This window comes from Carcharhinus amblyrhynchos, chromosome 28, assembly GCF_965287045.1.
Source record: "Carcharhinus amblyrhynchos chromosome 28, sCarAmb.v2.hapA, whole genome shotgun sequence".
Lineage (NCBI taxonomy): Eukaryota > Metazoa > Chordata > Chondrichthyes > Carcharhiniformes > Carcharhinidae > Carcharhinus > Carcharhinus amblyrhynchos.
The window spans coordinates 5,412,095-5,427,800 of record NC_137351.1 but is presented as its reverse complement, the minus strand read 5'-3'; the positions used below and the strand labels follow the sequence as shown (position 1 = coordinate 5,427,800).

Genomic DNA, 15,706 nt, shown 5'->3' with positions numbered 1-15,706 from the left:
CCACTAGCCCTTACCATTTCAGATTACATATGTAGACTAGTCAACTGGATGAGACACTGGAGAGTATGTGGCATCAGAACAATTGTGCCCAAGAAAGGTGGCAACATCTTCAGAAGACAAAGGAAATAAATGGTGGAGGACATCCTCATTCTCTGCTAATTTGCAATGTTGATTAGTCTGTTGATTACTTTTGGAATATCGCCCGACTCTGCCCTGTCTCAGCTCATCTGTTGTTGAAACACTCATCTGCGCTGAAAGACTTGTCTGTTCCAGTGGTCACTTGGCCAGCTTCCCATCTTCGTACCTGCGTAAGATTGTGCTCATCCAAAACTTTGCTGCTCGTGTATTACCTTTCTTCAAACCTCATACAATAGCTCTCCATTCCATAGCATCTGTTTAAAAATCCTTATCCCAGTTTTCAAATCTCTCCAAGGCTTCATCACTCTCTGTCTCTGCAGCCTTCCCCGGTCCCTCAAGACTTCAAGATGATGTTGCTTTACATGAATTAAAGAACCTCCCCTCACCTCCCACTCTGTTAGTCCCCAAACATCAGGTGACCAAAGGGGACATTTATATTCAATTGACAGGCAGCATCTAGGCTAGTGGGGTAACATAGTAAATTAGAAGTAACTTGTGTTCGCAGTGTTGCTTCCCAGGCCCTATACTCTGAAACACCCTCCCTAAACAACGATGCCTCTCCAACTTTCTCTCTCCTTCAAAACCCAGCTTTTTCACCATGCTTTTTGTAACCCCTCCTAATATTTTCTTCTTTGACCTTGTGTCAACTTAGGCCTGACTGCATTCGTGTGAAGCGCCTAGGGTCGGTTTACTATTAAAGGTGCTACAGAAATGCAGTTTGTTGTTGTAAATGAAATCACATCATGGGCCACTGACAGTCACCTAGTTCCTCTAATGGGAGTACATTAATGATAATAATCTGGGATGGTTCAGCACTGCACCGTTAAAGAAAGGTAGACTTATGATTATACATTGTAAATCATATCTCCCTAAAAAGCGCATCACACTCAATTATTTTTGAAGAGCTGTGAGTGTTGTGTGGGCAAATATGGCAGCTGCTTTTACACACAGAATCCCAGAAGCTCCTGTAACATAAATAAGCCATTTCTTTCTGACTTGCTTCTGACTCCTGTCAAAGGATCATTAACATCCATCTGAAACACCAGAAATGGCAGGGACAGCTAATGGGCGAATGCTTCATCCAAAGAACAACACTTGTGTGGCAGCATGGTGGCACAGTGGTTAGCACTGCTGCCTCACAACACCAGGGACCCAGGTTCCCTGGTCCCAGTTTGGGTCACTTCTGTGTGGAGTTTGCACGTTCTTCCCGTGTTTACGTGGGTTTCCTCTGGGTGTTCCGATTTCCTCCCACAGTCTGAACGACTTATTAGTTAAGTGCATTGGCCATGCTCAGTGTACCTCAGTGTACCTCAACAGGTGACGGAGTGTGGCAACCAGGGGACTGTCCCATAACTTCATTGCAGTGTTAATGCAAGCCTACTTGTGAAATTAACAAATAAACTTTAAACTTTTCCAACACTATGCCTAAATTGTCAGATCCCAGTGTGTATTCCAATTCTCAGAGGGCTTGAATTCACAACCTTCTAACTGCAGTCCAAATGAGGCAAGCTGACAATACTAATGTTAAATCCAGATAGCGTACATGGCATCTCAGAGGTAACTTAAACACACCTTTTTGGAATGCAATCTTCCAGTCTCATCACTGAGAATGTGGTTTGAATGTGGCACATTTAATTTGCAAGGGTGAGCTGTGTCCAGAGGGGCAGTGTGAGGTCTGCAGCTGAGGTTAGCAAGGTACAGACTCTCCAGCAGTTCATCCACTGACCCTGCAGACTGGGTCCCTCCTATCAGCTTCAGCCTTCTCTGCAATTCAACAATCTGATCTTCCTGGTCCAACAGTGTTTCATTCTGAAAAAAAATTCAAAAGTAAGTATCAGTAAACGCTTCCTATCCCTCCCTCCCTCCTCCCCCACAATTTTGCCTGCAGCTCTTGTGAGTGGTGATCACCTTGGGGCATAGGATTCAATAAAAATTTCAGGAGAAACTTCTTTACTCAAAGCGTGATGAGAATGTTGAACTCGCTACCACATGGAGCAGTTGAGGTAAGTAGCATTTAATGGGAAGTAAGTGAAAGGACCATCCAGGACAAAGCATCCTGCTTGATTGGCACCATATCCACAAATATCCACTCTCTCCACTGACACACAGTGGCAGCAGTGTGTACCACTTAGACAGCACCTTCCAAACCCATGACCACTTTTATCTAGAAGGACAAGGGTAACACATGCATGGGAACACCACCAGGTTCTCCTCCAAGCCATTCACACAGGTCATAGGATCCTACAGTGCAGAAGGAGGTCACTCGGCCCGTCTGGTCTGCACCAACCACTGTCCCACCCAGACCCTATCCTGACTTGGAAATATATCACTGTTCCTTCGCAGACACTGGGTCAAAATCCTGAAATTCCCTCCCTACAATATTGTGAGTTAACTCACAGCAAGTGGACTGCAGCATTTCAAGAAGACAGCTCGCCACCACCTTCACAAGGGCAAGTAGGGATGGGCAATAAATGCTGGCCAGCCAATGGTGCCCATGTCCCACGAATGAAGTCAAAAAAAATGGCCGTTCTTTATGTGCTGGCCAAGCAGAGGGAGAGAGAAAGAGAGAGATACATCCTCACTTGGCCTTTGCATACATGGAATCAACGCACAATGTTAATTCACTCAGAGGGTATGGTTATGATATGAAATTTGAGAAAATACAAACTGTGTTCACTGGAGCAAGAAAGCTAAGATGGATGGGGGTGCAACTCAATGGATGGAATCTCAAAATTCTGGAAGTGTTTGACAGGATTTGTGGAGAAACAGGGCACAAACAGGATTAGTGCTAGAAAAAATAATCAGGAAGTTTCTATCCCGACATTTGTATAAATTAAGACGGACAGTGTGGATGGGAAACCGCAACAAAATAATCAGGCATAAACCCTGAACTTAGCTGGTATGATCGCTATTTATTTGTTGTTTTTTATTTCAATGTACTTGTGTACTGCAAACAGCCCAGTTATTATGTCTGCTGTTCCTGTGCATAGCTGAAGCTAATCAGATCTTTGACAGAACCCAGATACTTGGCTGCTACCTGCTGTTTAAACCGCTCCATGGCATCCTCAAGAGCGGCCAGAAAATCTCTGTTCTCTTCCTCCAGCCGTTGAACCTTTGCCTGCAGTTTCAGGACAAGCTGCTTCTGCTCTGGTCCGGGGTCTGTGTCAACTTCAGTGGAACCCTGGATAGAGAAGAAAAGGAAACTTACAATATCACAACGTACAGCCATCACAGAAAAAATGACGACACTCATCATTGTGACAATCATTGAGCTATCTTACCAAGAATCCCTAACGTGCAGAAGGAGGCCATTCGGCCCATTGGGTCTGCGCTGACTCTCCAATACAGCACCTCACCCAGGCTCTATCCCCATAATCCCACTTATTTGCTCCACTAATCCCCCAAAGTGACACATCTTGGGACACTAAGGGGCATTTTAGCATGGCCAATCTACCTAGCCGGCACATCTTTGGAATGTGGGAGGAAACCGGAGCACCCAGAAGAAACCTACGCAGACACGGGACAACATGCAAACTCCATGCAGACAGTGACCCGAAGTCAGAATTGAACCCGGGTCCCTGGCGCTGTGAAGCAGCAGCGCTAACCACTGTGCCACTTTACTTCTATTTTGAGATTTTGCAAGCCTCTGCAGCAAGGATCTTGATTTTTTTTTCATCCAGGTTTCTCAATAATAAAGGAAAAGAGACCTTTGCTCCATTTGCACCATTTTACACAAGCCAATAAAACTCCATCTTCAATGGTGTACCTGTGGCTTGGTTATATCCCGGGTCTTGGGTTCATCAGCTGAATTGCACTCGATACCACTATCCAGGCCAGAGGCAGTGGAAAGCTCACTTCGCGTCTCTTCTACGTTTGTTATCCACTCTTTTACTTTCAGCACCTGATCTACCGTGAGGTTCCTGTCCTGCTGCAGCTCCATAAAGATTCGGTATGCAGTATCTGTGCAGGTGCGGTAATGGGAGCTCTCGGCATGCAGTCGAGCCAAGTACTCTTCAGTTGACCGCCTGAAGGACTTGCTTGGTGCCACTTGCTTGCTATGTTCCAAAGCCTCATGAAGAGTCTTGATTTGCAGCTCCAGCTCATTGGCACGATCCTGTTCCTTCTTGCAGTTTATCACTGCTCGGTTTTTAATGTTCTGAGCCCTTTTGGCATAATTTAAAGTGTTCAAATTCTCATCGAAGTTGAATGAAGAGGGGCTTATACAGGCGATCATCAGAGTCTTTGCATTCCCACCAAGCGAGTCTTTGAGGATTCTGGTAATCTTGGAATCCCGATAAGGAATATGTGAACTCTTTCTCTTTGGATCACCCAGGGCACTGATGACGTTGCCCAATGCCAACAACCCACTGTTGATCTGAATGGATTCTTTCAGGCGCTCGCCAGTGTTGCCCGTCTTCACAATTCGTTCTGAGCCTGCCAGGTCCACCAAATGGAACTTAGATGTTATCACCTGTGTGGAACTTAACAGATCTCCCGCAGCGGCTGCGAGTCGTGTGGTACGACCAAGTCCTCGCCTCTGTTCCATGGTAATGGTAAAGATGGTGTGAGAGCGGCTGGAGTGTGTGTTGACCTGCGTGATGCCAGTGTGCTTGGCAGTGTTGCCAATCTCCAAAAGGCTCAGAGCTTCATCCAAACCTTCCACTTCACATTCCTTGACACCACACAGCACTAGAAACAAGAAAGATATTCACAAGACATTATATAGGCAAATCAGTGTCCATAAAACAGAAGCTGTCATTAATTTACCAATTGAACTTAACAATGCTGTATGTTCTCTTTTTAGGCTTGAACTGCCTCGTGAACACAAAATCTATTTTGGATGAATCACAGAATTCCTGCTTGCAGAAGGAGGCCATCTGGCCCATTCAGTCTTCACCAACAGAGCACGTTACCCATGCGCTATTCCAGCAGCCCAAGTATTTATCCTGCTAATCTCCCAACCTACATATTTTGCAACACCAAGGGGCAATTTATTATGGCCAATCCATCTATCCTGAATATCTTTCGACTGTGGGAGGAAGCTGGAGCACCCGGAGGGAGCCCATGCAGACACGGGGAGAACATGCAGACTCCACACAGGCAGTCACAAAGTGCCATCTGATTTCACCCTCCCTGAATATGAACACACTAACCTATATTTCCTTTGTCATCCTCGCGAATGCGGATATCCTTGCTTGCTGTTTCCACCTCCAACAAGTCTCTGAATTCTTCCTTGTAAACCTCAAGGTATGACACCTTAACAGTGTGATCCACTGCATTATTCTCATCCATCAGCTTAAATATCTCTGCCAAAGCACGGGGAATTATACCCTGGTCATCGTCAGTAACAGAAGCTGAGGAGGGAAAAAAAGAACTTTGTAACGGATCCAACAGTGCACCAACACTACATATCTAACATAGCGCAGAATAAAAAGAATCTGGGAAAAACTTTTTAGCTCCAAAAACCCAGACTCTTTTTAAGTAGATCAACTCTGCCAATTCACTTTCTCATCGCATCCCTGAAAACCTTGCTTCTTCAAGAGCATGGCTGTTTCTGTTCTGAATTCTAATGAAAATATCTGCTTCTCCACTGTTAGAATATGATTAGTTAGTTAGAAAATGATTACTTGCCATGCCAGCAAAACTTTCAGGCAGGTATCTGGCTCTGGCTCCAATTTCAGCATTACTAATTAATAAAATGTATTTAATGCCTTAGAATCATAGAATCTACAGTGCAGAAGGAGGCCATTCGACCCATCGAGTCTGCACCGATCACAATCCCACCCAAACCCTATCCCCATAATCCCATGCATTTTACCCCGGCTAGTCCTTCTGACACTAAGGGGCAATTTAGCATAGCCAATCGACCTAACCCACATATCTTTGGATTGTGAGAGGAAACCGGAGCACCCGGAGGAAGTCCACGCAGACACGGAAAGAATGTGCAGACTCCGCACAGACAGTGACCCAAGCCGGGAATTGGACCTGGGTCCCTGGTGCTGTGAGGCAGTAGCACTAACCACTGTGCCACCGTGCCACCTTATTTGGTGTTTCAGACTCAAACAATATGGACATGTAGTATTTCACCAATCCCTTCCTTTCTAAATTAATTTAATTTTGATTATTAATGTCACATGTATTGGCATACAGTAAAAATTTTGTTTCTTGCGCACTATCCAGACAAAATATACCATTCATAGAGTACATAGGGAAGAAGGAAAGGAGAGGGTGCAGAATATAGTGTTGAAGTCACAGCTAGGGTGTAGAGAAAGATTAGCTTAATATATGGTCGGTCCATTCAAACGTCTGATGGCAGTAGGGAAGAAGCAGTTCTTAAGAACATAAGAATATAAGAAATAGGAGCAGGAGTAGGCCATCTAGCCCTTCGAGCCTGCCCTGCCATTCAATAAGATCATGGCTGACCTGAAGTGGATCAGTTCCACTTTTCCGCTTTCTCCCCATAACCCTTAATTCCCTTGTCTATCAAAAACCTATCCACCCGTGACTTAAATATATTTAGCGAGGTAGCCTCCACCACTTACGTGACCTCAGACTTTGTATCTTTTTCCCAAAGGATGAAGGTGGAAGAGAGTATGCCTGGGGTGTGTGGGGTCCTGGATTATGCTGGCTGCTTTTCCAAGGCAAAAGGAAGTATAAATAGAGTGAATTTAATTTTAAGCTAACTGGGCAGTAAGCACTCTAGATCACGAATGTTTGTACTTCATTGCTGCTGGAATTATACACTACATGGTAGCTTCACACAAACCAGTGAAATGGAACTGTGCTGTTAGGCTGAAATCAACTCAATCCAAGTTTATAACAGTTTAGAGAGCACCTACTGATAGTTATTAGACCATGCATAAAATTTCTTAATTAGTTGGCTCTGATCTCCTACTATCGTACATGGTTGGCCACAGCCTCTGTGTCTTGTCAATACTTCTCTGAGAAATGGTTGTGCAGACTTCAGGAACATTCTTCACCCTTCTCTCTGCCAGGCAGCTAGATAATACGGACAAAGTAAAGTGAAAATCCCCTAACCGCCACACTCAGGCACCTATTCGGGTACACTGAGGGAGAATTTAGCGTGGCCAATGCACCTAACCAGCATGTGTTTTGGACTGTGGGAGGAAACTGGAGCACCCAGAGGAAATCCATGCAGACACAGAAAGAACGTGCAAATTCCACACGGTGATCCAAGCCAGAATCGAACCCGGATTCCTGGTGCTATGAGGAAGCAGTGCTAACCACTGTGCCACCGTGTCGCCCCTCAATTCAGACCAATTTCTCGATTTCATCTAGCAATGTAACTGAAGACAACAAAAATTCCATTTCAAAGAAAAGAAAAGGATGCTTGCAACTACACAGCATCTTTCACATCAAGACTAATCAATAAAGCACTTCTGAGGTGTAGTCACTACAGTGACTTAGTTCATCAGCAGCCAACGTGCTTACTGCAAAATCCCACATCCAGCAGCATGACAAGACAATTGATTTTTTTTTAAACCGATGTTCATAGATGATAAAATTTGGCATTGCTGTCAATGAATAAAGTGATCGCTCAATTGTGTTAGGAGCAAGAGCTTTGGCTAATTTTTCCCTTTCCCCAGCACACAGAAACTTAAGTTTTTTATTCATGGGTGTCCCTGTCTGGCCAGTGTTTGTTGCCCATCCTTAGTTGCCCGAGGGCAGTTAAGAGTCAACTACATTATTGTGATTCTGGAGTCACATGTAGGCCAGACCAGGTAAGGATGGCAGATTTCCTTCCCTAAAGGATATTAGTGAACTAATGCATTTTTCTGACAATCTACAATGGTTTCATGGTTATCAGTAGATTCTTAATTCCAGATTTTTTTAACTGAATTCAATTTCTACCATGTGCCATGGTGGGATTTGAACCCAGGTCCTAGAACATTAGCTAAGTTTCTGGATTAATAGTGTAGCGATAATTCCACTGGCCATCCCCTCCCCAACAAGTGATCAGGAGGGCAAATGGGATGTTGAAGTTTATTGCAAGGCGAATGGAACAAGTTTTGTTATACTTATAGAAGGCATTGGTGAGACCACATCTAGAGTAGTGTGTACAGTTTTGGTCTCCTTGTTAAAGAAATGACATAATTGGATTGGAAGCAGCTCACTGAAGATTAGTTGACTGATTCCTAAGATAGGGAGGGTTATCTTATAAGGGAAGGTTGAACAGGTTGGTCTGTATTCACTGGAGTTTAGAAAAATGAGAGATGATCTTATTGAAACAAATAAAATCCTGAGGGGATTTGACAGAGTGGAAGTTGAGAGGAACTTTCACCTTAAGGAGAGGCTAGAACTATTTTAAAACTAAGCAGTCTCCCATTTAAGATGGAGATGAGGAGAAATATTTTCTCTCTGAGTGACTTGAGTCTGTGACATCCTCTTCCCCAGAATGGTAAATGCCAGGTTACTGAATATTTTTAAAACAGAGGCAGATAGATTCTTGATTAACAAGAGTGTCAAAAGATATAGGGGTAGGCAGGATTGTGGCACTGAGACAGCAATCAGGTGAGCCATGATCTTACAGAATGGTGGAGCAGGCCAAAGGGGCTGAATGGCCTACTCCTAATTCATATATTGGTATGTTAACACCTTCAGCAGGATTTTACAGCCTTGTTCGACCCAAGACCAGAAAATCTTGCCCAAGGTCAACGGACCTTGTCTGCCCCCGCCCACTCTCATTCCATGGTGAATGGTGGGGGTGCGGGTAGGATTCTGGTGCCCACCTGAGATCAGGTAATGGCAGAGAGTGAGGATAGAACCTAAGGCCCTTCTGATCAATCCAAATTAGTACAACGTAATGTATTGTATTTACCAAGTGAGCCATGGCAAGAGCTCAAATGTTAGTTATTTTGGCGCAGAGATGCCAGTAAATTTCAGTGTTAACTTGCATAACTTACATATATAAGCTTCCCCAATGGTATACGTTTTGCCTGATCCAGTCTGTCCATAGGCAAACACGGTGGCATTGAAACCCTCAAAGAAAGCCTCGACCAGCGGCTCCACACAGCTGCTGTACACCTCATCCTGGCTCGACGTTTGGTCAAAGATCACATCAAATTGAAAATGTCGATTATTTCCAAGGGTAATATGCTGCGAGTCAAGGTTGATGTGGACACAAGACTGATGTCCGTGCAGAATTTCCTTGGGCAACAGTGGTCTGATCCGGATTGCCACCGTGACAGCTGTCTCCTCAACTTTCATGGAGCCACTTGGCTTTGGTGCCATGTCTGAAGTCAAAGCAGGCACGGTTGGCAGCTCGATTGGTGAGTTATCCAAGAATCAGAGTGCTTTCCAACATCGGTCTGGCACACTGCAGAAGGAGAAAAAGAAAATGATCTTCTTTTATCATTGCACACTTTCCCACTCAATGGGACCAATTACAAACTGCCAGATGATTTATAAGATTACTTTTCAAATATGTGTGGTTTTTTCCTTTTCCTCTACTGGATTGTTGTTGTTTGGCGGAAGTGTGTGTGTGTGTGTGTGGTGGGGGGGGGGCAGGCAGTGGGTGCCGAGTATGGGCATTGCACAATTCCAGGAGGAGGTCTCAGACAAGCAGACAACCGAATGTGTTGTTTCTGTAGGCTCAGGGATGGCAGTCCTCTCTGCTTCAAGCATTATGGCATTTTCTGGATCATTTTCAAAGCGGCTGCCAGCAAGTGCCTGTTTATTACAGCCAGCCTCCCATCTGAATCAGGTGAGAGTGTGGGCCATCTGAATCAAATGGTGGACGTATCAGTACAAATGTGGCAATGAGTAAGTGCATGATTACCACTGCTGCCTCACAGCACCAGGGACCTTGGTTCGATTCTGGCCTTGGGTGGCTGTTTGTGTGGAGTTTGCACATTCTCCCCGTGCCTGCATAGGTTTCCCCTCACAGTCCAAAGATGTGTAGGCTAGGTGAGTAGGGTTAAGTGGCAAGGGCCTGGGTAGGATGCTCTTTCGGATAGTCACTGTAGATCCTATGGCTCCAATAGCCTCTTTCTGCACTACTGAGGTTTTATGATTCAAAGTTCTTTTCAGGGACCTTGCTGCCCTGTTTACACCAGGTGGAGGGGGTTAAAATAACCCCTTTATATTCCTCTGCTCTTGCCACTACCACACAAAAGTAAATGTGCAATGGAATTAAGGAGGAAAGATGACATTCCACAAATAAGATGACCATGAAACAGCCCCATCCCTTATTTTGGAAAACTCATAAATGGTATGTTCATGATTGATAATTTAAGGAACTCAACTTGACAACATCTGCTCTATGGATTTTAATGCACAATGCAGAGCTCAGTAGTCCTTTCATTTCCATCTATAAATTAAGTTCCACTTAATTATTTATACGCTGAGATGATGATAATTGTGCAACGTTTTTATTATTTTATTGATTGCTTATAACTATGTTATGAATTGTCATCACAATTTAGCAAAAAGCACCATGAAGATCTTTCAATAAACCAAGTACCCATCTACCAAAGAGAGATGCAAAACAGCAGTCAGAAAGGACAGGTATTTCAAACTGACATCATTATAATTTATTAATCTCGGGATCTCTGATAACTTCTCTCTCGTTAAGACATGAGCAAGAAGACAGGTCCATAAGTAGCTCGTTTTCGATCACTCTTCCACTGACTATTTGGCAAACATGCACAGGACATTGCCGTTAATGGGAATGGCTTGCATCTCTCCTGCATTCAACCAGAAGTCAGCAACGCAGGTAACATTTCAAAGTAGCAATAGGAGGCAGTGTGACAAATGACTGGATTTGTGTAGCAATTTAATTTCGAATTATGTCATAATGACAATTCCTTCCTTAATGTCTGTTTTGTGCCTCATCATTTTCATACTACAGTCCCATGGTGGCCAACTGTGCTCAAGGGTATCTATCTATTTTATGAGTTCATGAATTAAAGCAGCAGCCCTCCAGTAATCTTGTTTCAGTGACTATTATTTGAGTCAGCTGAGAAAGCAACTGTCAACCATGCATTAAATCATCGGTGGATCGTTGCCTTGTTTGACAGTCATTCATGTAAACCTGCCAACAGCACTGAAGGTGGCTCAGAAACTAATCCAGTGAATCCTGTGATTCTGACCAGCTATGCATTCCCCTGAAAGGATTTCTGGACTTCAAAAAAATGGAAAAAGTAAATGGAAGGGGATAGGGACAGGGGTTGCATGGGATGGGGGCAACTGGGAGACATGGAGGGAAGGGTTGTGAAGGGGAGGATAGGGTAGGGAACAGTAGGGGAGGGGATTGGAGGGTAGGGAAGGGGAGATACAGGGAGGGGAGGGGATATGGGGAACGGGAGAGACACAGAGAAAAGTAGAGAAAGACTGAGACAAGGTAAAAGCTGTGGAGGAAGATGGGGATCAGGTGACTGGTGGGGAAGCAAGTGATTAGGGATGAAGGGTATAGGATCAGGGGAATGGAGAATTGGGAAGGTGGGCAAAAGTAAAATTTAAGTTTATTTATTAGTGTTACCAGTAGGCTTACATTAACACTACAATAAAGTTACTGTGAAAATACCCTAGTCACTACAGTCCAGCGCCTGTTCGGGTACACTGAGGGAGAATTTAGCATGGTCAATGCACCTAACCAGCACATCTTTCAGACTGTGGGAGGAACCCCACGCAGACACGGAGAGAACATGCAGATTTCACAGACAATGACCCGAATTGAGTCCGGGTCTCTGGCGCTGTGCGGCAGCAGTGCTAACCACTGTGCTGCCCAAACTCAGGGGGACTGGGGCCTCGGCAGCTGTTTGGGGAAGGTGAGGCTCCGGGGGCGGTGACTCTCAATGAGCGGCGGGTTCGGGTCCAGGGTGATGCCCACCAGCGGCCCCGGAACCGGTCGGAATAAAGAGCCAGGTGAAAGCGGACACTGACCAGGGGAACGGCCGCGCTGCCGGACGGAGAATCCCACAAAATCCCCGAGGCTGAGAGACCGGAACAGGCCCGGCGCACCGGAAACGCGTCATCCGAGTGCGACAGCCAGACACCAGCGCCTCCGGTCGGGGAGAGAGAGAGAGAGAGAGAGAGCCCGAGCTCCTCTGGGTCTGCGGTTGGGAGCTCTGAGCCCCTCTGGGTTTGAGGCTGAGGGGCTCTTGGGCCCGAGGCTGTGGGAGCTCTGAGCCCCTCTGGGTTTGAGGCTGAGGGGCTCTTGGGCCCGAGGCTGAGGGAGCCTGAGCTCCTCTGGGTTTGAGGCTGAGGGGCTCTTGGGCCCGAGGCTGTGGGAGCCTGAGCTGCTCTGGGCCTGAGCCTCCCCGGGCCGCAGTGCTGAAATCTGTGGACAAGAGGCATTATCGGTTGGGGGAGGGGAGGCTTATGAGGAAAGTGGAGCTGGGTGGAGAGAATGAGGGCAAAGAAAGAAGGCAGGTGGAGATTGGTGCAGTTGAAGTTCTGTAAAGATGAGGGCAAGATGCTTGTTTCCATGAATTGGAGTGGTGGCACAGTGGTTACCACTGGTGCCTCATAATGCCAGGGACCTGGGTTCAATTCCAGACTTGGGTCTCTGTGTGTGGAGTTTGCACATTCTCCCTATGTCACTGTGGGTTTCCACTGGATGCTCTGGCTTCCTCTGATCAGAACCTTCCACACACCTAACGAAGGGACACTGTTTCCGAAAACTTGTGGGATTACTATCAAATAAACTGGTTGGACTCTAACTTGGTGTTGTGAGACCTCTTACTGTGTTCCTCACACAATCCAAAGAACTGTAGGTTTGCTGGTTTAGCTATGCTAAATGTGTGAGGTTACCGTGATAGGGTGGACCTGGCCAAGGTGCTGTTTCAAAGAGTTGGTGCAGACTTGATGGAACTAGGGAAGATAATACGCTTTTGGTGTATTGCCAACCAATGTCGGGGTTTATTTTGCTTGATGCAGTACTAGTCCTAAGGCACCTACCAAAATTAACTCAACGTCACACTGTTTATTGTGCTGCCACTAGTTGGCTCTGCCATCACTAGTAGCTCAGGAGAGAATAACACTGGTCAAACGGGCTATCTTGTGCTTTTGTTGCCTGGTGGTACAACTGCATAACCAAAAAGATCAGTGCTCAGTTATCTAATGAAAGCTGGGATAGCTCAGCTTGATCTCAGAATCCTGATTGGGAGGTGGGGGCTTCCTGCTTCTCATTAACTCCTGCTGGGAAATTTCATACTTGGATATCAGGTTTGAACTACATTGGGTTTAAAAAGAAGCATTTTTCAAATAAAATACAGCAGTCAGCTGAACAATACTTCCACATAGATATAAACAGTAGTAGGACATGAGTAGAATCCATGGAAGGCAGCCTGCAGATAACAGTGCATGTAATGTAGGTACTGACACAGGCCCTCGTTTGGGCAAGATTGTAAAATCCCGCCTGAGGCCAACAGAGATTTCTGTTCTGGGAAGCCCACCCTCCCCGGAATTGGAGCGGACAAGGTGGTCGGTTTTCAGCCACATGACTTGTGTAGAAAATCTGATTATTTCAATTCCTGTGTTTGTAATGTTCTTACAGATATTTTATGAATGAGTTTTTTTTGCAAAAGAAATTGTTTAATAACCATTGATTTGAAAGCGTGAATGAATGAGTAATAAATAGTTGACACCTTGGAAGTCTTCAACTCATTAAAAGAAGCTCTGAAAAATATTTTCTCTGGAATGGGATTGTGAAGTTATCATTGACAAACAATGTCATGGATCAGCAGATAAATTGTCATGTACGTTATTTCATAAAAAGTTGTTCATTCTATTAAATTCATGACATTTACTTGGAAACTCAACTGGTCCATTTTTCAATTAAATCTTTATTAGATTTAAGAAAAACCCATGTATGCAAACAAAGATCAATTTAAACAAAGGCAGCTCAGTGTTCATTATCTTTCAAAAGCCTGCTGCTTTGTTATTTAATAGTACTGTCTGACGCTCAGTAGACTATGGCACTTTGTTATATCTCACTATCGTTTAAAAATACTTCGAAATGTGTAACTTTTTAGCTGGTAGATATGATCTGATCAAAACATTCTTAAAGGCTGGATAGGGTAAATGCTGAGACTGTTTTGCCTGAATGGAGAGTCTGGGGGGCAATTTTTCATCATGTTGTGCCCATTTTTGGATGTGACCTGGTAGTAAAGGGGGCTGTAAAGCACTGAGCATGATCTGCACTAGTTTTTGCGGCCTGTGCCATTTTGTGAGCTGGATATCCGATGCAGTCATCCTCTTGCTGGAAATGAGTAAGAGGCAGGCTGACAGATTTAAATCTATTGAAGTGGCAATTTGCATCTGCTTCCCGATCCCGGCGCTCAATCGTTCGAGCTCGGCCCCCCCTTTACGACTTCACCAGGAATGTTTTGTGCCAGCGAGGAATAGACATGCTGCTCCTAATGAACAGGGAGCAGTCAACTTGGTCTTGCCAGTAGAACCAGAGACCACACAGCACCACCCCCACCCCTCCCAAGGAAGCTGAGGTCAAGGGGTGTGCCCTTTGGGCAGTGCCAGGCTGCTAATGCTGCCTTAGTACCTAGGCAATGCCACTCTGGCACCTGCACAATGCCCACCAGGCAGTGCCAGGGAGTGGGGCTAATGGGGAACGGGACTCACTGCCACTTTACTGAGCTTGGTGGGAGGGAAGGAGTGGGCGCTTGCTGCTACTCTGTGGTCTGCAATCGGTGGGGTGGGGGGTAGTGGTAAAGGAGGGAGAGGGGGCGTGCTGCCACTCTGTGGTCCATGATCAGAGAGGCAGGGGGCTGGTGGGTCTGTGATCAATGGGGGAGAGAGACCTGCAATTGATCTGGGCAGAGTAAAAAGTCTGACAACACCAGGTTTTAGTCCAACCTATTTATTTGATAATATACTCACAAGCTTTCGAGGGACACCCTCTTCGTCTCTCCATTCACCTGACGAAGAGGGTGTCCCTCGAAAGCTTGTGAGTATATTATCAAATAAATAGGTTGGACTAAAACCTGGTGTTGTCAGACTTTTTACTGTGTTTACGCCAGTCCAACGCCGGCATACCCACATCATTGATCTGGGCAGCAGGGGGTCAGCAAGGGCTGTATCTCAGTCTGTGGGCCCCACAATTGCAGGGGGAGGGAGCTGCTTCAGGCAGCCTGTAGTAACAGGTCCTGACAGCCTTGTTGTCTTGATGTGGAGATGCCGGCATTGGACTGGGGTAAACACAATAAGAAGTCTCACAACACCAGGTTAACGTCCAACAGATTTATTTGATAGTAAACGCCACAAGCTTTCGGAACGCTGTTCCTTCATCAGGTGAGTGGAGAGTTCTGATCAGAAACAGGGCATATAAAGGCACACAGAGTTTACAGAATACTGATTATAATGCAAGTCTTTACAGCTAATCAGCTATTCAAGTTTTAAAGGCGCAGACAATGTGAGTGGAGATAGCATTAACCATAGATGAAAGAGATGTGTATTGTCTCCAGACAGGACAGTAAGTGAGATGTTGCAAGTTCAGGCAAGTCATGGGAGTTACAGATAGTGTGACATGAACCCAAAATCCTGGTTGAGATTCATCCAATCTGGCAGGCTCAAAATGTTGCAGGCGGAC

At 45.4% G+C, this 15,706-nt stretch overlaps 1 protein-coding gene across 1 annotated transcript in view; it reads right to left on the bottom strand.

The window, feature by feature from the left end:
• The window catches only part of kif7 (kinesin family member 7), a 37,784-nt gene extending 25,667 nt beyond the window's left edge, over positions 1-12,117 (bottom strand). Inside the window, exons 1-6 of the mRNA XM_080214147.1 lie at positions 12,043-12,117; positions 9,063-9,475; positions 5,292-5,492; positions 3,905-4,827; positions 3,176-3,319; positions 1,711-1,947 (exon numbers count right to left, since the gene is read on the bottom strand). Coding sequence (XP_080070273.1) covers positions 1,711-1,947; positions 3,176-3,319; positions 3,905-4,827; positions 5,292-5,492; positions 9,063-9,390 — 1,833 coding nt within the window. The 5' untranslated portion in view covers positions 9,391-9,475; positions 12,043-12,117. The remainder of the gene's footprint in view (positions 1-1,710; positions 1,948-3,175; positions 3,320-3,904; positions 4,828-5,291; positions 5,493-9,062; positions 9,476-12,042) is intronic.
• Positions 12,118-15,706: the final 3,589 nt, after the last annotated feature.